The sequence below is a fragment of the Saccopteryx leptura genome, chromosome 1 (assembly GCF_036850995.1).
Source record: "Saccopteryx leptura isolate mSacLep1 chromosome 1, mSacLep1_pri_phased_curated, whole genome shotgun sequence".
Taxonomy (NCBI): domain Eukaryota; kingdom Metazoa; phylum Chordata; class Mammalia; order Chiroptera; family Emballonuridae; genus Saccopteryx; species Saccopteryx leptura.
In genome coordinates, this window is record NC_089503.1 from 92,724,074 (window position 1) to 92,747,180 (window position 23,107).

General features: G+C 37.9%; 1 protein-coding gene across 1 annotated transcript in view; it reads right to left on the minus strand.

Moving 5' to 3' along the window:
• Positions 1 to 1,397: 1,397 nt before the first annotated feature.
• Positions 1,398 to 23,107, minus strand: part of CWF19L2 (CWF19 like cell cycle control factor 2) — a 117,791-nt gene continuing 96,081 nt past the window's right edge. Inside the window, exons 14-18 of the mRNA XM_066371591.1 lie at positions 22,676 to 22,792; positions 15,298 to 15,453; positions 12,765 to 12,845; positions 6,013 to 6,114; positions 1,398 to 2,066 (exon numbers count right to left, since the gene is read on the minus strand). Of these exons, the coding sequence (XP_066227688.1) occupies positions 1,923 to 2,066; positions 6,013 to 6,114; positions 12,765 to 12,845; positions 15,298 to 15,453; positions 22,676 to 22,792 (600 nt within the window). The 3' untranslated portion in view covers positions 1,398 to 1,922. The remainder of the gene's footprint in view (positions 2,067 to 6,012; positions 6,115 to 12,764; positions 12,846 to 15,297; positions 15,454 to 22,675; positions 22,793 to 23,107) is intronic.

Genomic DNA, 23,107 nt, shown 5'->3' on the forward strand with positions numbered 1-23,107 from the left:
AAATAATCCAAATAACAAAATAGTTTATCTAGTTAACAAGGGGAAGAGTCAAGTCCACAGGTACAATGCAGGTGTATTGGTAGAAATTCCCTTCTGCTTGGTTTTATTTCCTCAGTAAAACAGGGTAAGGTCATCAACTAAGAACGAAGACAGAGGGGACAGGAAGCAGTTCTTTAGCACTGCTCTTGAATACACTTGGCACATAGCTCGTTTTAGAACTTATATTGTGCTGTAATTATTTATAAATATGTTTCTTTCTCCACTAAACTGTAAAATTATTTAAAGTAGGGGAAGTAGATTTTATTTTTGCACTACCAGCACATAAAATGCCCTGCAAATAAATAATTCTGACTCACCAGTACAGAATAAATGAATGTTTTTCTACCTCTTTAAGACACTGCAGCAAAGCTAAAGGTTTGAAAAGAGCAATAAATAAAATACATATTTGATACATACTTATACTGAAAATATTGAAAAACTGAACCCATTACACTTCAACTTATGAGATTTAAAAACTAAAAAAAGAACACAAACATCTTTTTTTTAACATACTAATGAAATAATAAGATGTCAATATTAAAAATACTATGAAGGGATTATGACTTAATCTAAAGTACGGGTCATGCTGATGATCTTAGGTACTCAACATTTCATGACAAAATGTCAAGGTTAAGCTCCAAAAAACCAACATCTTACAAAAAGGGTCACTACAAAACTATCTTCCATATTGAAAAGAGAATTCTTCCATTATGGCCATATTTTATAACTATATAGTTTTTTTCTCAACACCAAGTGTAAGAACAAAGAAAAATGAAGACTTTGGGGAGGACGACAGAATGTACCCCTGACATTTAGCACACTCTCATTACCTACGATTTTGTAGTAATCAATACAGAGCAAAAATAATGATTTGGCAAAAATTTGTAACTTTCACATAAATCCCAAACAACTGTAAATTATGTTACTTAGAACAATTACTTTTTTTTTTTCTTATTTTTCTGAAGTGAGAAGTGGTGAGGCAGAGACACACTCCTGCACGCGCCTGACCAGGATCCACCCAGCATGCCCACTAGAGGGCGAGGCTCTGCCCATCTGCGGCATTGCTCCATTGCAACCAGAGCCATTCTAGCACCTGAGGCAGAGGCCATGGAGCCATCCTCAGCACCCGGGCCAAGTTTGCTCCAATGGAGCCTTGGCTGCAGGAGTGGAAGAGATGGGAGCTTCTCCTATGTGCCCTGGCAGGGAATTGAACCTGGGACTTCCACATGCCGGGCCGATGCTCTACCACTGAGCCAGCCAGCCATGGCTAGAACACTTACTTTTAAACTCTCCAAAAGTCAAAGAAACTATTTAAAAATTTAGAAATAAAACAACTCACAAACATGTTAATACTTCATTTAATTCTTTATTATCTTTGATTCTTTTTCCATTAATAAAAAGAATAACAATGATATATATGCTACTGGTAGAAAATTAAGAGGTCTTCTATAAAATGATATGAAAAGAAATTTCAATTATTATTGAATATGCCAACTCTTAATTTTAAAAATGCAAAGGAAGTCAATCAATAGATGAACTCTGAAGCTGACCCATGTCCTTCTGGTTAATGATTTGCTATACCTCCTCCTTAATCCTTCAGAAAAGGCATTCTATATATTCACTGAAGAGTTCAGAACACCAGGACATAGGTACAGAACAGGAACATGATGAGCAGGTCACCCAATAGTCTAGTCTCACTTCTGGGTTACTACAATGAAGTCCATAGCAGCAGGCAGGGAAGGAAATGACACAATCCAATGATGTCCAGTTGTCAGAAATGCAGAACACAACTTTCCCTATGACCTAAGGGTCAGTTGTTTAGTTAGGTACAAGGGAAATACAACTGAAAAAAATCTGAAGAGGAAATAAAATATGAAAGATATTCAGCATTTTTTACTTTTGGTGAAGTCAAATGGTTTCCACCACTGAGCAAAGTCCAGTGCTTTCTTCCTCTGATCCTCAAAGCTCTCTCGGACCCCTTTCCTCCAAAGTCTTGGTTCTATATCCAGCATCCCACCAATGATTTCCTTTTAAAGAATGAGAAAATACAAACACATGTATGTACAAATACTAAAAATAGGACTGAAACTATTTGCTTTTCTGTTACTAAATATAACACTAAGTAATTCGACAAAAAATGTTCAAATTTTACATAAATATTAGTTTCAGGTTAAAATAAAAAAATCTTGTTTTCAATTGGTCTTAACTATGCAAACCCTATAATCTTAGGAGTCCTAGCTGTGTCTCCTTGTAAGCAAGGAGAATTTGTCCACTTTGTTGCTTGTCAGCACATCTATCAGACAGCAGCAAAGGGGAGGAAGAGAAAGTGAAGCTTAGTTAATTGGGTCCTGCCCTGGCCGGATAGCTGAGTTCATTGGAGCATCGTCCAGAAGTGCAGAGGTTGTCGGTTCAATCCCTGGTCAGAGCATATACAGAAATTTGATGTTCCTGTCTCTTTCTCTCTCCCTTCCTCTCTTGCTGAAATCAATAAATAAAGTTTTTAAATTAATTTGATCCTTATTAGCTGCTGTGGTTTAAAGAAAAAAATCAACAAATAATAATTATTAACTTTTTGTTCAACTGCAGCTAAATCTCAGGTTACCCTATACATTTATAAATCAATTTCTTGTGCTATTATCTTTTTCCAGGAATCAAAAGTGTATTTTAACACTAATATAAGTAAACCAAGAATTAAAAATTATAAATCACCTTCATTTTAAAAATCACATTCCCAATCCCTAATAGAATAGACTTGATCTCCTTACTACTTTACATTATATTCTTCATGATCTCTTCCTATGCTATTACCTAAAGAAATTAACCAAATTTATGCTGGTGAGTATCCATGCAGAAAGACAGTGGGGAGACTTGTAATGCTTAAAGAGAGGGCAGGATGGTAATATATAAAAACCCTGGACTAAGGCTCGAATTCTGCATATTCAGTCCAGCTTCGGGTGGTAAGATCTTGGACATTATCTAAGACACAGATTCTTCATCTTAACAAATATACCAAGGAGACCTACTGTGTAAAGCAGTGGTAGTCCACCTGGTCCCCCCTACCGCCCACTAGTGGGTGTTCCAGCTTTCATGGTGGGCGGTAGCGGAGCAACCAAAGTATAAAAGAAAGATAGATTTAACTACAGTAAGTTGTTTTATAAAGATTTATCTGCCAAACTTAGCAAAAATTTGACATAAAGTACTTGGTAAGTAATTATCATTATATGCTTTAACTTGCTGTAACTCTGCTTTATAAATTTTATAAAGTAAAGTTACTTCCCTACTTTATAAATCACCATTACTGTGGAACTGGTGGGTGGTTAGAAAATTTTACTACTAACAGAGATACAAAAGTGGGCGGTAGGTATAAAAAGGTTGACTACCCCTGGTGTAAAGGAATTGCCAAACACTGTAAGAAATACAAAGATAACTAATATCCATATATCTGTCCTCAGAGAGCTCATAAAACAATGTTAATTAATTAATTAATTAATTAACGGATGTAGAACTGTGGTGCGAGTCAGAATAATAACCCACTTTTCCAAGTGAGAGGAGGGGACATGTACCTGGACCAGGATACACCTGGCAACCCCATCTGGGACCAATGCTCTGCCTATCTAGGGCCATGCTTGCAACCAAGCTATTTTTAGCACCTGAGGCAGAGGCTCTACTGAGCCATCCTCAGCACCCAGGGCCAATGTGTTTGAACCAATCAAGACATGGGTGTGGGAGAGGTAGAGAGAGAGAGAGAGAGAGAGAGAGAGACCGAGAGAGAGAGAAGGGGAAGGGGGAGGGAAGCAGGTGGTCACTTCTCCTGTGTGCCCTGACCAGGAATCGAACCCAGGACATCTACACGCTAAGCCTACCCACCAGGGCCTAAAAAGAAGATTCTATTCATTAAATAAATCAGGAAAAGTTTCACTGAAAAGAGAATCTCTTTCATTAAGACAGAAAAATAGAGAAGCCAATAGTCTGTAGAAGACATCAAAAAGAAATGGGATAAATTTAGATTTAATGCAAGTTTCTTGGCACCAGTCCAAGTAAGCAATGTAGTTTAAGAAAGCCTAGTATGTAAACTGACCTAATACTGTCTCTATAAAACATCGTGTTTTGTGTTATGTTCACCATTTAGGACTGACTCTTGTTACTAATGCAGCTGTTAATGGAAAGAGAACATCCCTTCTTACTTTCTGAACAATTGCTTAGGTAGCAAACTCAAGGGAATTCTTGGGCTCATAGGGTGTTTCTTAAAAAGCAATTTTTGGGAAAAGTAGATCAGTGATGCAATCTTAAGGAAACTTTCCTTTTTTTTTTTTTTTTTGTATTTTTCTGAAGCTGGAAACGGGGAGAGACAGTCAGACAGACTCCCGCATGCACCCGACCGGGATCCACCCGGCACACCCACCAGGGGCGACGCTCTGCCCACCAGGGGGCGATGCTCTGCCCCTCCGGGGCATCGCTCTGCCGAGACCAGAGCCACTCTAGTGCCTGGGGCAGAGGCCAAGGAGCCATCCCCAGCGCCCGGGCCATCTTTGCTCCAATGGAGCCTCGGCTGCGGGAGGGGAAGAGAGAGACAGAGAGGAAAGAGGGGGTGGGGGTGGAGAAGCAAATGGGCGCCTCCCCTATGTGCCCTGGCCGGGAATCGAACCCGGGTCCCCCGCACGCCAGGCCGAAGCTCCACCGCTGAGCCAACCGGCCAGGGCCAAGGAAACTTTCCTTTTAACAGTAAAACAGTATCATACAAACCATAATATATACATAATATTTGAGGGAGGGCAATCTCTCAATTAAATGTACACAAGTAAAAATAAATGATAATTTACTTCACATTTTCAGTAGAATCAAGTTAAAGAAAAAACCCAGAGTCATGTTCCATGATAAAATTCTGTCATCATTGAATAGCAACAGAATTTTCAGTGTAATGAAAACAAATCTCTTTCTAGTTAACTCTAGAAAAAAGTATTCTAAAAATGTCTCAAGTTTCTGTAATATGTTTCAATCATTCAAAGGTACATTTGATTTGGGGCCTCTGGTCAATCTTTTAAGGACAAGGGAATAAAAGTTTTTAATCCAAACTCTGGAGTTGAGATGCCTCTTGGCATGTCCCCACTCACTGTAGAAGATGGTCGTCTACAGGAGACGAAAGTGGGTAGGAAGAACAGGAGACCCTGGGAATTCGTCAAGTCTCCTCTAATTCAAAGGATGGTCTGAGCAGAAAGGCTACACTAGATTGAAGTCACTCCCTGAGCCAGCCTCTTTTGACTGCTTCAGTGGCTATATTAATGTTATTCCAGTCCCTGATACTAATTTGCACACTACCCTGCGACTCAGTAGACACATGTAAGAACTCTACACCTAGAGGCAATCTATAGCGATGATTGGCCATTAAAAGATCTACACTCTAATATCCGCCCAGAAATGAAGTACGAAATGAGTCACACATGATTCTTGAACTCTGTGATGCTTAATTACAAATGGAGAGGTGAGATCATTTGGTCTCTAGTTTAATCAAGAGCGTATGTACTCCCGGTTCTGTCATTTATTAGCAAATGACATTGGCTAAGTTATATAATCTCTCTGCAGCTCAGTTTCTTCCTCTGTAAAATGAAAGTAACAAATCTACATGATAGAGTTGTTGTGAGAATTAGGTGAGTACTTAGAACAACACCTGTGTCAGTGTAAACTCTCCATAAATGTTTGCAATTATTCTCAGCACAAGGCTGGTTGACACCAAAGGAAAAACACTACAGTCATTTTTGACACTGTTAACAAAACTTTGGTTCCAAGGTGACATTACTGACTGTAACCAATATTCTAGGGTAATTTATTAATAGTTTCTAGGTTGTCCCCCTAAAAATTGTGTGGAACAGAACTCACCAACCTCACTATATATTGTGACCAGTTTTGACTTCCCTTCAAAATAAAAGTGCTACCAAATGTCTAAACACTGGGACTTTATTAAATTCGTGAACATACCTTTCCAAAGTAATGAGGGAATTTGTGTTGATCTTCAATGACATGGGCAAACCCTCCTTGGAGACCAAAGTCCACAGAGAAGTAAGGTAAGCCTTTGGGTACCTAAACAAACAAGTGAATCACATAAATACAGCATAGAATCAGAAAGTCCGCTTAATCCCTGTTCTTGCTCTGTGGCCTGCACGTAATTAACTATCCCTTAAGAAGATGTATAAAATGAATTTCCAACTTTAGACTTCCTGAAGCAATGACCTAGCTTTCTAAGTAAAACATTTCATTTGGTCGCCTCTCAGCCAGCTAGCTCTTCTGAACATTCAACACTTATAATCACAACTAATTATTTTTCTATCTTTGGGGGAAACAGAAAAGGAAAGGTACAGTTAAAAAATATTTTCCTTAGACTACAAATAGAGAATAAAAATAAGCTTTCTTATATATTCCTCACAATGCAGAACAGGAAGAGGGCCTAGCTGTAATAACCAGGAATAAATATGCTGTATTACTGATTTCCTGAGATTCATCTGACTAGCCATAAGATAGAACTGAATAAGAAAGTACTAAAAAGGGAAACTTATAAAAGGATTTTTATAAAATGTTAAACTCGGTTTGTTGCTCTTATAACCACAATCCAGTATGACTAGTTTGGTAATCACAGCTATATATTTTGTAACAAATCAAATGTATTCAAATGAACATAATCAATCCTGTGCTTTCACATGTGGCCAAGCTCTCATTACAGTTAAAAGGCCTCTCCCTTCGGCTGATGCACATCAAGGGTTAACATCCAAAAAAGAGGCCAGCCTGACTGTGGGAATCTACAAACAAGTGTTACATGAAACAAAAACTCTAACTTTTAAGCTACTTGCTAGCTTCAGTTTGTACAACAATGGAACAGATTCCGACCTTCAGCTGTGCCAGCTCTGAGAGAGGTGGGACCTTCATCCACTTGTCTGAACAAACTGTGCTGAGTCCCCTCAGCGAAGAACTCTCAATTCCTCCCTTGGATTCCTTTGTTCTAGTGTTGCTTATTCCCCCCTCTCTCTCCTTATAAAACCCTGCCTGCACTAAGAGAGGGAGATGGGTTTATGAGGACAGGAGTCCTCCACCGTCCCAGGCGGCCAGACCTGAATAAACCTTTTTCCTTCTAACCAACACCTGTGTCATGTAATTGGTTTACATGACAATGACCAGACCTGCTGGTCATTGTTCTGGTTTCATACTCATACTTGGAGCGTTGTTTATAAAATCCTTAAAACTTTATTACTATTTATCAAAGACAAACCCAAACAATCATAATTTTTTATTAACTGGTGAGATGGATATAGCAATACTTAGTTTACCAACTTTATTTTAAATATCTCCAGGAGTAACTACAGTTGACCCTTGGATAATGCAAGGATCAGAGGCACAGACCCCACACACTTAAAAATCTGCCTGTAACTTTTGACTCCAGGAAAACTTAACTACCCTCAGTATCTGTGGGAGGCTGGCTCCAGGACCCCCCACCCCTGCCCTAGATACTAAACTCCGAAAATGCTCAAATCCCCTATCATAAAAGAGCGGAGATCAAGCATCCTAGAGTCAGTCAGCCCTCTGCATCCACAGACTCCCAACTGCAGATCAAGAACAATACAGTAATTTAACTTAAAAATTCCACATACAATTGGACCCACCTGGTTCAAACCTACATTATTCAAGGGTCTTTATCTCACCTCCTTCCCCCGCTTCTACACACACACATACATACATACATACACACACACATACAAAGTATTTTAAACTCTTATCTTGATTGGAAAATTTATTACTTTAGCAATTAAATAAATCTTTGCTCATGCAAGTTTTTCCTCCAAGCTCCAATCCTGTCACTAGAAATTATTCAAGTGAGTCAACTAGTAATACTCTCTCTCTTCTCTAATGTCCTCATGCAGTCAGCATTTACTCATTTGGGCCCTGAATCACATATATGAATATGTATTTTGTATTGTGTTTTCAACAAGGCATGAGTGACATGAAGGTAGATAGCATAGAGTGGTGAAAACAAAGTGGTAATTTTGAAATGAAATATAAAGCAATTAAAATTAGGGGTAATAGAGAATTGTTCACGTTATAGGAAAAGTATAAGGAAAAACAAATTAGTTTACCAAATATGTAGAGAAATGGGTTGCTATTTTGTGGCTTTGTATTTTTTTATATTTTCACATTTTTAAAATATAAACATGTGTGACCTGGATAACTAAGACAAAATAAAGACATATGGCTCTAATCGCAGCTCTGATTCTTAGAATTGTGCAACCACAGGCAAGTTATTCAACACATCTTAAGTCCTGAGAACCAGAAAGAGCTCAGAGATTTGCTGTGAGGATCAAACAGGGAAACACACATGAAGTATCGGTCCAGTGCTGGGCACACACAAGACTGCTCAACAAGACTTCCAGTTCTGTTTCCCAAACAACAGTGCTCTGTGCAAAACTGCTGGGCAAAGAAAAAAGGATGGAAGGCTCCAATAGATTATTTTTGCTCCTGAAGTAGATCACCACATGTGAAATGTGAATCTGACTGGCTAAAACAATGTTACAGAAATAACAACTGAAGGACAGTATGAAGGGAGAGATAACTTGAGGAAGAAATTCGTGGTGACAGTACCTTGCCTTTGTTTGTATTACACTCTATGTGGTAGAATAGTGCCCCCCTAAATACGGCAATAATTTAATACATTATTTGCCATGAATGTGTTACCTTAAATGGCAAAAGGGACTCTGCAGATGCAATTAAGTTATGAGTCTTGAAATGGGGAGATTATCCTCCATTATCCAGTGAGAGCGATGTAATCACAAAGGTTCTTGTAAGAGAGAAACAGGAGGAGAGACGTAGAGAAAGATTGGAAGATCCTATATTGTTGGCTTTAAATATGAAAGAAGGGACCACAAACCATGGGATGCAGGTGGCCTTGAGAAGCTGGAAAAGGTAAGGAAATGGATTCTCCCCTAGAATCTCCAGAAACACAGGCCTGCTGAACACCTTGATTTCAGCCCAGGGAAACGTATTTTATATCTGTGACCTCCAGAACTAAAAGACAATACATCTGTGTCGTTTTAGAACTAAAAGACAATACATCTGTGTCGTTTTAAACCACGATGTTTGCAGTAATTTGTTACAGCAGTGGTAGAAAACTAATATACACACCAAATCTAAACACTTTACGGCATAACTGCCAAGACGGCACAACAGACTCCGCTACATTCACACAAAGAACAACGGCTGCCACGGTCCTGGTTCCCTCGCTGCAAACTCACCAGAAGAGCAGAAGAGCAGTTAGCCAGTAGGCACTGAGAAGGTGCTAGTATCAAAACATACATTTTTTTGCCTTAAACAGCCATAAGGAAAGAAATAAAAACTTTGGTACCACTCGTGAAAGGTACCAACAGTTATTGTCATTGCAAAAAATAAATAAATTATTTATGGTAGAAAATAGTAGTATTTGAATTTTTCCCTTTTAAAATTCCAGATACTACTCCTGACTTCTTATAGCTGTCCTTGTGTTTGAAGGTCTCTGGGTAAATCCAAATTTTGAGGCTGACTTTCCTTAGTTAAAAAAAAAAAAATCAGTCCCTAATTGTGTCAGTTTTTCACAGAATTAAATTTAAAAATCACAACATTTAAAAGTTCGGAATTCATATAAATCTCAATAAAATAGCCTTTAATAAATGACTTTCTTTTGTGTGTGTGTGTGTCTGTGTGTGTGTGTGTCTGTGTCTGTGTGTGTGTGTGTGACAGAGACAGAGAGGGACAGCTAGTGACAGACAGGAAGGGAGAGAGATGAGAAGCATCAATTCTTTGTTGTGGCACCTTAGTTGTTCATTGATTGTTTTCTCATATGTGCCTTGACCAGGGGCTACAGCAGACCGAGTGACCCTTTGCTTAAGCCAGTGACCTTGGACTCAAGCTGGTGAGCCTTGCTCAAACCAGGTGAGCCCACGCTCAAGCTGGCAACCTCGGGGTTTCGAACCTGGGTCCTCCGTGTCCCGGTCCAATGCTCTATCCACTGCACCACTGCCTGGTCAAGCTATGACTAATTTTCTTGATAACTTATTCAATACATCATGTCAACTCCTCTGCAATGAACATTCAGATCTGTTTCCCTAGTATATTTCCACAAACTTCACACTATACTGCAAAGATACCAAAAGACCCAGAGAGAGTAAATAAAATGGACATAAAAAGAGAAGCTTATACTCATATAGCAAGGAAAAATATAAATCAGCAAAGAATTAGAATCAACTACAAATATGGGAATCTCTACTAAAAGTCAAGAATCTACTGAGAAAAAAATAGTCACCCCATCTCAATAAGGGAAGTCAAATACTTAATGAAAACACCAAGGACATACAGTTCTAAAAAGAAGTCTAGTGAGGTTCATTTCAGAATAAAAAATTATGTTAAAATAACTCAAGACAATGTGCTTCATGCTCAAAATACTTTAATTTTTTAAAAGATATTGGAAAGCTTGTTAACCTAAAAAGTGACCTGTTTTGGAATTATTCTTATAATCAAGTTCTCCTCACAATTCCATCCACATAATCACTAAATCCTAAAGCTAATAGGGACCTCAAAAAGTCGCCTGACTCATTCTCCATCTGCTGTGACCCTCAGGTGCAACGCTATATGGTGACTGAGAAAAGGCGACTGGCACTACATTTGGCTCTAGGTTGAACAAACAACTACCAGGGATCTATATCTGTGCTTTATTTTCTATATTGGTTAAAACAGTAGAACCTGCTGGGTATTTAAGTACTTATCTACGTTTTAAAAAACGAACTTACAACCTGGAATGCTGAGGTTGCCAGTTCAAAACCCTGGGCTTGTCTGGTCAAGGCACATATGGGAGTTGATGCTTCCCGCTCCTCCTCCTGTTCTCTCTATCTCTTTCCTCTCTCTCTCTCTCCAATAAAAATGGATAAATAAAATCTTTAAAAAAAAAAAAAAATGAACTTACAATAGGTGATAGTTTTCCAATAAGAAAACTACATTTGCAGAGCAGCAAAGAAAAATGAGTTCCTTTTAACATTCATACTTCAAAATATCTTCAACTGCCATTAAAATTGTGTTCTAAAAGAATATTTAATGGCATAGAAATTATACTATGAGAAGTGAAAAACAGGCACAAAAGTTGTTTGTACATTAGATACCTTTTTCTACAGGCTTGTAAGACAAAAGTATGTAAGAAATTTAGAAGGGTTTTTATGTTTTGTATTAAAATATATTGTCTAGCTCAATTCACCAGTAAGGGAAAAGAAAAAGATCATAGAGAATATTTTACCTTTGAATTAAAAAACTATTTTCAATAATGCAATGAAATTTGAATCTTTTGACTGGGATACAATAAATATAATAAAGAATCCTATCAGTCACAAGTAACAGGAATCTAGCTCCCCAAAAGAAGAAACGAGAGAGCCTGGCCGGTGGTGGTGCAGTAGATAGAGCACTGATGTGGGACACTGAGGTCCCAGGCTCGAAACCCCAAGGTTACCAGCTTGAGCACAGGCTCATTCGGCTTGAGCACAGGGTCCCTGACTTGAATCCCAAGGTCGCTGCTGAGCCCAAGGTCTCTAGGTTGAGCAAGAGGTCACGACTTGGCTGGAGTCCCCTGGTCAAAGGCACATATTAAAAGCAATCAATGAACAACTAAAGTGCTGCAATTATGAGTCGATGCTTCTCATTTATCTTCCCCCACCCCCCAAAAAAAATTCTAGTGACACCTACTACTAGAACAGGAATCAGCACTTAAAAAAAACCTTACAGAAGTTTCAATTTAAATAAAATATTTTGGGGAGCTCTGCAGATCATACAGTCTGTTGTAACTCTCACCTCTGTCCTTGTAGCATAAAACCTGCCAAAGACATATATACACAAATGGGCTAGCTGTGTTCTACTACAACTTCATTCACACTAACAGCAACAGGCAGGATTTAGCACACAGGCTGGAGGTTCCCAAATCCTGCACTAAAATATAAGCTCCATCAAGTCAGGGAATGTCTCTGTCCTGTCCCACTATGTATGAAAGCACCTAAATAGTGCCTAGTGAGTAGGAGGCACACATTTGCAGACTAATTGCAGATTACATTTTTAACAGAAAAACAAAACAAAATTCACAATTCTATCTCTACTCTATTTAATTTATATTTCTACAAAAAAGGTCATTACAAAAGCATTCAACTTACGTGAACCTTGTATCTAAAAGCTGAACTGTAAATCAATATTAAACTATGAAAACTGGTTAAAAGACTCCCCAAATGAATAATGAACCCGCAATCTAACTGAACTATAGTATTTTCAAGGGATATAATAAAAGAAAATCTTTGCATAAAAAAGAAATAACAACAAAAAAAACAAGTTTCATATTCAAAATAAAGCCTCTAGGAAAATGTCTCTCATTATAAGTCTAATGACAAGAAAGCCACTCTCACACTTGTCTCGCTGAGGCTGCGAAGCCCATGGAAGGGACTCTGTGGCAGTCTGACACTGTCACGGCCAATTACAGGGACAGACATACAATGGCAAAGGGCCAGAAGGTCAGGAATAAACATTCAAATAAGCATTGGAACAGATATGCATTTGCTAGATCAAGCAGAATGAAAAAAATTTCTTCTTTATTTGTAGCCAAATGGTCTTTCTCAAATAAAAATGTGGAAATTAATGAAGATTCTTAACACTAGGGAAATTTCTTATAATAGAGAAAAAAAGATACTTACAGATTTTCTAATATCTTTTGAAGAGAGATCAATCAATTTCTTGTTCATAGACCATTCCTCATCAGATTCCATTATGGCTTTCTAAAAAAAATAGCCAATGTTAATGAAAAGCAATATATATGCAAATCAATGAAATAGTTTAAAAATCAAATAATACAATAATACAATAAATTAATAACAGGCTATATTATACATGGTAAGGCATTTTGAATGGAAAGGCTTTAACTTTTGTTATTTAAAATGGGAACTTCTTGATTTTTAAAAATCCTATCTTTAGCCAAGATAGATTTTTCTCATTCTTACCTCTTGTTCTGAATTTAACTTCAGCTCAATTTTATATGCAAAAACAATCCTTAATTAGACCAAGCAATTTAACATATATAATTTTGGAACATAAAAGTTGACAAATTCCTTAATCCACTCATAGACAACTACTCAAATAAATACACTAACATTGCTCTTCTTCCAAATATGAAAAGAGTAATTTATATGCTTTCTAGCAACCAGATTAGTTGAACTCTTTCTGGCCATACAATAAAGTAAAAGTGCAGGGGAAACAACACAGAAATGGCATTATAAGGCTTTCTAGGCTAAGCAAAATGACTAGTATTTAGGGTAAAGAAAGGTTTAAAAGAAAGTCCAGAGAGAAGAGTATAAAAAAATCTCAGTTTTGTACAGCAGGGGTCAGGAACCGTTTTGGCTGAGAGAGCCATAAACGCCACATATTTTAAAATGTAATTCTGTGAGAACCATACAATGACCCATGTATTTTACACCTTATCCAATAAAACTTTGGTGCTGTCCCAGAGGACAGCTGTGATTGGCTCCAGCCACCCGCAACCATGAACATAAGCGGTAGGAAATGGATTGTAATACATGAGAATGTTTTATATTTTTAACATTATTATTATTTTTATTAAAGATTTGTCTGCGAGCCAGATGCAGCCATCAAAAGAGCCACATCTGACCCAGGTTCGATTCCCAGCCAGGGCACACAGGAGAAGCGCCCATTTGCTTCTCCACCCCTCCACGGCGCTTTCCTCTCTGTCTCTCTCTTCCCCTCCCGCAGCCAAGGCTCCACTGGAGCAAAGATGGCCCGGGCGCTGGGGATGGCTCTGTGGCCTCTGCCTCAGGCGCTAGAGTGGCTCTGGTTGCAACATGGCGACGCCCAGGATGGGCAGAGCATCGCCCCCTGGTGGGCGGAGCGCCGCCCCTGGTGGGCGTGCCGGGTGGATCCCAGTCGGGCGCATGCGGGAGTCTGTCTGTCTCTCCCTGTTTCCAGCTTCAGAAAAATGAAAAAAAAAAAAAAAAGAGCCACATCTGGCTCACGAGCCATAGGTTCCCAACCTCTGTTGTACAGTATTATTATTAATAAAGAAAATTTTAATGATAAAGTTAACATTCAAATAAACACAATTTAAATACATCAGATATACTGTTGTTCCCTATTTAAAAGGCATGGGTTGCTTGGGTTGACACTATAGTGTAGCACATGCTATATAAAATTGAAGCCAGATCTAATAAATGCATCTGTAATTATCATACGGTATGCTCCATACCTCAATGCCCAAAGTCAAAATCACCTAATACTATATTTAGGAAGAACCAAAAAACCCAAAAAACCCCACACAGCCACTGAAGACATCAGTATAATAATCTCATTCTTAACTGATTTTCTTTAACATATGACTGACACAGATTTTGAGATTACCTGGCTTATCCTCTTATACTTTAATAGCATAATTCTTCTAATCAAATTTTCAGATTTTTAAAAAACTGTCTAGAGAGAAAGTGGATTTTTACCTTTTCACTAACCTTAAAAACTTTTATAACCCTTTTTACTAGAATTTACAGTTTACATTAATGAACTTTACCATCCTATACTGTCTAAACACTGCATCTCTAAGTCTTCCAACACCACCTCACAATATGTTACCTCCTTTTTTCATTGTGCATGCTACTACTCCACATATAATTCTACATTTATATATTTACATTAGCCTATAAACTACATTGTGTTCAGGTCAGCATCAAACACATGCTATTTAGTAAAAGTTGCTTGAATATTATAATGACACTTAGTTAAGAACTCTAATCATTTACTATATATACAAAACTGTGTGTCAAGGTTAGATACTAGTTTCTTTGTACAGATAGCATAATGAGGTATTAAAACTAAAACAGCAATAACTTGTCTCAGCAACTACTACTTGTTTTCTAGAGTTCTGACTATAATTTTGACCTGGAAGTACCCAAGATTAAACTCTGATTTTTTATTTGAGAAATGAGAAACTGAAATAGTAATTATAAATTACAATTTGACAGTATATTCACACTTATAATAAAGCATGCTTTTAAAGGCCAAAATCTCAAATTTCTTTCTACAAAATTTTATACAGAACTTTTTATGCTTTATTTATATAATATAAAATTTCATTTATGTATACGGGACAAAAAATACAAAAATATAGATAACTGTATTCATAAAACAGCACTGTAGCAAAATATAAGTATGCATGTAAACTATAAATACCTTAAAATAGATGGGAGCCATGTCACCCACTTCCTTTGGGAGAGGAATGCATTCATAGACCATGTGATGCTGCTTCTTCATGGTCACATTTGTTTCTAAAAATATGCAATCCAATCCTTTAACTTCAAACATCTTTACCAATGATCTTCTGAACACCTGAAGAAAGGAAACAGCTTAGATAAATAAAGCACTTAGACAAGATTCAAGTACAATGAATTCTCCTTAAAAATAAAAAACATATAGTAAACTGTATCTGGACTTGGTCATGTTACTTTCTAGCTATTTACTTTCTAAATCCACTGCATAATTTCACAGATTTAAGCGACATTTTTTAAAAACTGAAACCATGCTGCATAGTCATATATATATATATATATATTAAATGGACCCAATAAACTAAGAAAAGGAAGAGATAAAAGCAAATTCAGGTAGTAAAATATGCAGAACTGACAGTGAAATCATAGAAAAATATCCATAGTGAAAACAGGTGCTCTGAGTAGGTAGGCATCCTTAACTTCAGTAACAGACAAACAGAACTCACTGCTAACTGCTTCCTTATGCTCATAGCATCTCTATTCGCTGGTTCCCTTCTAAGTCTGCTGACCCTTCTCTTGTAACCTTGTATATCCAAGCAACCCCCATTTTTACATATAATCCAGTCTTACCACATATATGATAATCAAATATACTAAGAGAAAAGAGTGTCTTCTTTTCCAAATAGCTCATCATTATTATAAAATCCTTTTTTAAAAATTTTTGTTTATTCACTTATTTCACACTCCTAGACCTGAGGGAAAGCTGTTGGTAGAAAAGTTAAGATACAGAGTCCGCAATGTTAACATGTTTTCACAGGACACCCCTCACTGTAGAGGATGGCACTAGGGATTAGAAGAAAGGGGAGCAGCATGAAGACCAGGAGCCAAATCCAACTCTCCCCACAGCACCGTTTGTGAACCCCCAGAGTCTGAGAATTACAAATTCAAACTGAGCCTTATAGAGTGTTATGCAAGTATATTTGTCTAAGGAGGAGGATGAAACACTTTTTATTTAGCTTTTGTCCACTTGATTTATACCTTTTTAATATTTTAGTTAAAATTATCTTATTATGATAGTGGATCACATGTAGAAATAATACCAAGCAATCCCATGTACCCTTAACCCACTTTCCCCCAATGGTAACATTTTACAAAACCACACACAACCGAGATATTAATATAGATGCGGTCAAGATACTGAGCGATTCCAGCACTATGAGGATGCCTCCTGCTGCCCTCTTTTCTACTCACACTCCCCTGCCACCTTTCTTAAACCTTGGCAACCAATTTGTTCTCGATTTCTTTAATTTTGTCATTTCAGAAGTGTTATATAAGCCCTGGCCGGTTGGCTCAGCGGTAGAGCGTCGGCCTGGCGTGCAGGAGTCCCGGGTTCGATTCCTGGCCAGGGCACACAGGAGAGGCGCCCATTTGCTTCTCCACCCCTCCCCCTCTCCTTCCTCTCTGTCTCTCTCTTCCCCTCCCGCAGCGAGGCTCCATTGGAGCAAAGATGGCCCGGGCGCTGGGGATGGCTCTGTGGCCTCTGCCTCAGGCGCTAGAATGGCTCTGGACGCAACAGAGTGGCGCCCCAGAGGGGCAAAGCATCGCCCCCTGGTGGGCATGTCGGGTGGATCCCGGTCGGGTGCATGTGGGAGTCTGTCTGACTGCCTCCCCGTTTCCAGCTTCGGAAAAATGGAAAAAAAAAAAAAAGAAGTGTTATATAAATGGGATCACGTAATCCTTTAAGGTCAACACTTTTCACTCCGCATAATTCTTTGGAGATTCAACCAGGCTGCTCTTGAGACACTGCTACAAGTTCAGGTTCCCCACTCGGCTTGTGCTGACGCCCAAAAAGGAAAGAGGCTACTTGTCACTGCTGGGTAGGGGGTGACACTCTGGGTTCCCACCAGGTTTCTAATGACCACTTATTATTGAGCACTCACCAATTTTCTGTTTTCCACTCATTTTATAAAATAAAAGTAGGTTAAAAAAATCAAATAATTGTAATTTGAGGAGAATTAGAAAGATACTTAGGTAAGCAACAGATACGGGATTCACTTTTTATTTCTGACTGCTGCAACAGAATTAAGTTGAACACAGTCTCTTTAGACACTCTATTGTTAAATTCAAAGTCTTTCGCTAATAATGTAAGGGACTGCTGATGTCTCAGCTATAATCTCATTAAAGGTGATTGATAGATAAATCATTATAGATGATTAAAAATTTTGCTTTAGATATTCTACTTTATAAAAATCACATTAATATATAAAGCACATACAATGGAAGACAATTATGACAAATAATAAAATATAAAGTGTTGGTATAGATATCTATACACTAAAACTAATCATTCAAATTTTATAGTCGCTGTGATCTCCAATTTGATTTGTGCAGATAAAAATGCTTCCCCAGAAGGCTGTGTTATCGAAACTCTTTCATTTTCCTCTCCTGGGAAAACAAGAAGACTAATTTCCCAGCCTCTCTGGGACTTGGGTGAGATCATATTTAGCTCTGAGCAATCAATGTGTGCAGAAATGGTATGTACCACTTGTGCGCTGAAGCAGTTCAGAGGCACTGTGCCTTCTCATGTTCATTTCCTTCTAACCCAGGAGCTGAAAGAAAAGGACTCCACTGCAGGAGCGAGCCTTCTCAGGGAAGGAGCTTGGATGCCCAAATCACGGCTGACAGGCAATCTGCCTTAGAGAACTGGCTGTCCAATCCACAGTAAACTACGGGTTAAGAAATTTACCTTTGCTGTCTCAAGGTACTCCAAGTTAGGTTTTACTTGCAACAGAATTGAAGAGAAATAAGATGAGCAACTCACTGACATCAGTGATGTGACTAAAGTTGCTGATGAACAAGAAAGTGACAAGAGTTGACTTTCTAATCAACTGTGTATCACAAATAGTCATGTGAACGTAACTAGTACTACATGCACAAAACTAAAAACAAACATTACTAGAGTGACACTATATATTTGAAAACCAAACATTTTTGAAGGGAAGAAGTGAATAAAAAGCAGCAACAGCCCTGGCCGGTTGGCTCAGCGGTAGAGCGTCGGCCTAGCGTGCGGAGGACCCGGGTTCGATTCCCGGCCAGGGCACATAGGAGAAGCGTCCATTTGCTTCTCCACCCCTCCGCCGCGCTTTCCTCTCTGTCTCTCTCTTCCCCTCCCGCAGCCAAGGCTCCATTGGAGCAAAGATGGCCCGGGCGCTGGGGATGGCTCTGTGGCCTCTGCCCCAGGCGCTAGAGTGGCTCTGGTCGCAACATGGCGACGCCCAGGATGGGCAGAGCATCGCCCCCTGGTGGGCAGAGCGTCGCCCCATGGTGGGCGTGCCGGGTGGATCCCGGTCGGGCGCATGCGGGAGTCTGTCTGACTGTCTCTCCCTGTTTCCAGTTTCAGAAAAACGTAAAAAAAAAAAAAAAAAAAAAAAAAGCAGCAACAATAAAAATTTAGATGACACAAGAATTATCTCACAAACTTCCTTCACCTTTATTCATAAATAATCCTTTTCCTGGTTTGACTATTGGAAGTAGTGAAGACAGACTCAAGATGTCATGGATTAGAAATGAAATTCAGAAGTACTTAATCAGTGATGATACAAGAAGAGTTAGATATTATAAAGTACGTAAACATCATGCTAATAGCTTCAAGGAGGATATTCATACAATTTAAGGACTTCTCTATGCATATAAGACTTTAATTTTAAAATTAGCTTAGTTTAACAGTATAATTTAAGGTTATCAACTCCATTAAAGCAGGATTCCCCTCAAATTCAATATAATACACTATACATATTTAAATATTATTTATTTCCATAGTTATATGAAAACTAAATGGTGAAGAAAGACTTTTAATTCATTATCATAAGACACCAAACTATTTTATACTTCAGAGCTACAGAGATCCCATGGTATAGGGATAACATAAAATTTCTATATCCCTAGTATAAAATACTTCATCATTTGGATAATCACTATTTTCCACATTTCTAAACTAAGATTACTCACCTAATTACCATTCCTCATTCAGTTAACAAGCCTGGACTAAAATTCCTTACAGTATATTTAAGTAAACTATACGACTGGATTTTATCATTCTTTTTTTTTTTTTTCTTAACAGAGACAGAGAGAGTGTCAGAGAGAAGGATAGATAGGGACAGACAGACAGGAACAGAGAGAGATGAGAAGCATCAATCATCAGTTTTTCGTGGCGACATCTTAGTTGTTCATTGATTGCTTTCTCATGTGTGCCTTGACCACGGGCCTTCAGCAGACTGAGTAACCCCTTGCTTGAGCCAGCGACCTTGGGTCCAAGCTGGTGAACTTTTGCTCAAACCAGATGAGACTGCACTCAAGCTGGCGACCTCGGGGTCTCGAACCTGGGTCCTTCCGCATCCCAGTTCGATGCTCTATCCACTGTGCCACCGCCTGGTCAGGCTGGATGTTATCATTCTTATCACATATCAAGTCACATTACCAAAAAATCAAGTAGATATAAACAAACAATTTTAAAATGAAAATTATTTTCCTTAAACATATCAAAGCTATCATGTATATTAATACTATTGTTTATTCAAGTTTTCTAAACAGAACATGTCTAAACTTATCTAAAAATAATTGTTATGAGATAGAACATAGACAGTTAACTATTTCCTTCACAGAGTAACCCCTCACAAAAGACACTAATTTTTAAAACTACTAGAACAAATAATGAGAGAAAACACACTGAAAATCAGCTCACCCAGGATTATCTGCCTTAAACAGTAAAAGCTGTTTAACCTGGCTGGTGTAGAGGGAGGGGACTTAGCAGGGATAGTAAAGAAGAAAGCCAAGCTGCACAATCCTCAAAAGGCGCAGGAACTGGCAGCACCAGGTAACAGGAGTCGAGAACATGTGGTGAAGAACAGATGGCTTATGTATCTTTCGAATAAGCAATGAACACGCCAGAGACCCTCCTCCACACCATCAGAACACTAGGTTTATCCTTTGGAGAAGGCAGCTGGGCTGGGAAAGCCAGATAACTAAGAATATACAATCTGAAAACAGGGACATTATAGGAAATGTTCCATAATGTTCTTAAATGTTCAACATTCTGCCACCCAGCCTTCTTCCCCGAGACTCAGCTCCCAGAACACTGGCAAACTGGCTTAAATGCTCTAGGCAAGAGACTAAAAGGTTCTTCTAGAGGTTTGAACCGACTCCAAGAAAAAGACCTAAATAAAGGTACCAACACTGGAGGTTTCCCGTGAAACAGCCTCATCATATCACACCATAATGGATCGACCCCACCACCATAGTGTTAATTTGGATATTTTTAAAGTGGACCTATGGTGTCTGACTAGAACATATGTTCAAGCACACTTGTCAAATGGGTAAAAATAAATTTAAAGTAGACAGAGTTTCACTACATATTCAACAAAACTATGAAATATTCATTCAAAATTTGTGATTATTCCCATATGCTCTGCTGAAACTTATCTTCGCATTTTATTAAATATAAAATCAATTAAATCTATTAAATCTAAAATCTAAAATTAAATTTAAATATTACTAGAGGATGGTAAGAAAAATAAATCACTTGAAAGAAATGGCTTCTGTACATATTTGCAAACAATATATTTTGCTAAATCTAATCACTTTAAAAATGAATGACCAGAAGGATGGTCACCAGGAAATAATTTGAGTTTGTAGGCATTCTTGAAAGTAAAAAGAAAAGTCAAAAAAGTAATATTCCTTTCAGCTAGAATTCCCGTTTTATTCATTTACTAACTTACAGTAATTTATAAATTTATTTTATCACATACAAAAAAAGAACTACAAAGCAATTATTTACATAGAACAATTGGCTTTTCCTCCCTAGCTCAATTTTCTGAAATGCTTACAAAATCTCCTAAATTATAACGTAATCTGTACTAGAATATACCATACCATTGGCAGAATAAATGAATGCTTTTGTCGGCATTTCTCACAACACTTGGATTATCTTATACTCATGTACTCAGTGTATGTTGTACTGAATAAATTTCTTCTTTATCCAACTTGATGTTTCTTTATCAAGTAGCTTAATTTCTTACGGAAATATAAAACACACACGTTTGATTCTCATATTACTTAAAATCTTCTTGGCACTGTGTTTTGCTCTAAGTTAAATCAGTCTTGCATATATAAATTTAAAAAATTTTTTAATTTAATCATTTTATAGAGAAGAGTGAGAGAGAGAGAGAGAGAGTGTGTGTGTGTGAGAGTGTGTGTGTGTGTGTGTGTGTGTGTGTGAGAGAGAGAGAGAGAGAGAGAGGGAGAGAGAGGGAGAGAGAGAGAAAGGGGAAAAGAGCAGGAAGCATCAACTCCCATATGTGCCTTGACCAGACAAGTGCAGGGTTTTGAACCAGTGACCTCAGCGTTCTGGGTGCACATATAAATTTTTAAAAAGCATTTGATAAAAGTCCCAAAATCATTCTGAAAACTAAATCTGCATATTTTCCACTTTAAATTATTTACTGCATTGGCATCCACTACTGAGGGAAAAAAACAACAAATTTTCACATCAAATAGTTTATTTGTCCACAATCTAACCTGTATCTAAGATAATCTGAAATCATCTTACCTTTTGGCTGTAATTTACTATTTTATTGTGATAATAATTATCTCATATTACACAAACGCACAGATTAGAAATTTTACATTGATTTTTTGTTCTGTTTTTTTTTCACAGAGACAGAGAGTCAGAGAGAGTGATAGACAGGGACAGACAGACAGGAATGGAGAGAGATGAGAAGCATCAATCATTAGTTTTTTCTTGTGACACCTTAGTTGTTCATTGATTGCTTTCTCATATGTGCCTTGACCGGGGGGGAGGGGGGGGGCTATAGCAGACCGAGAAACCCCTTGCTCGAGCCAGCGACCTTGGGTCCAAGCTGGTGAGCTTTGCTCAAACCAGATGACCTCGGGGTCTTGAACCTGGGTCCTCCGCACCCAGTCTGATGCTCTATGCACTGCGCCACCGTCTGGTCAGGCTTACATTGGTTTTTTAAAAGTAAAAATAATTACTTTGTCACAGATCAGATAGTAAACAAAAGCTTTCAGCTGCATATGTGAAACTAGTATGTTACATGTCAATATATCTCAATTAAAAAAACTTTTTTAAAGACTTCACAGCATGTAACGGATCATGGTGAAAACATCCTGATCCACAGATATGCACAACTATGGAAATGTATACAAATGTTTAAGTTCGGAAAGTTAAAATCATTAGATGGAGGTATAAAAGCAATTGGGAGTTATCACAATAGTTTGTAAAAATTGCTCACGAGCATTACAATTAAAATGAACACTATCATGCTGACCTGAATTTCCTCCCAGATGTCTTCATCCAATAAGGTAGCTGCTCTATGGTGCTGCAAAGGGACAATCAGGCAGTGACCCTCGGTAAGAGATCGAAAGTTGGGTAAACATAAAAAAACCTGTGGGGGGAAAATTACAAATGTGAAATGTTATTGCTATCTATTCTCAGTTGTGATAGATGAGCCCTTGATAGAGGATTATGGCTAACATTTAATAAAGTATACTTGCTTATAAGAAATATATTTTATTTTAATACTTTTTAAGATATTTAATATCTTAAAAATATTTTAAAATCCATGAAGATAGCTTTTAATTAACTGGAAGTTTATAGCACAAGTTTCTGTTTTAACTGTTATATATCAAAGATTACTTACCCAAGGGCAGAATGAATGACACTTTATCCTTAATCTGAGAAAGCTGTATGTTTTCAAAGC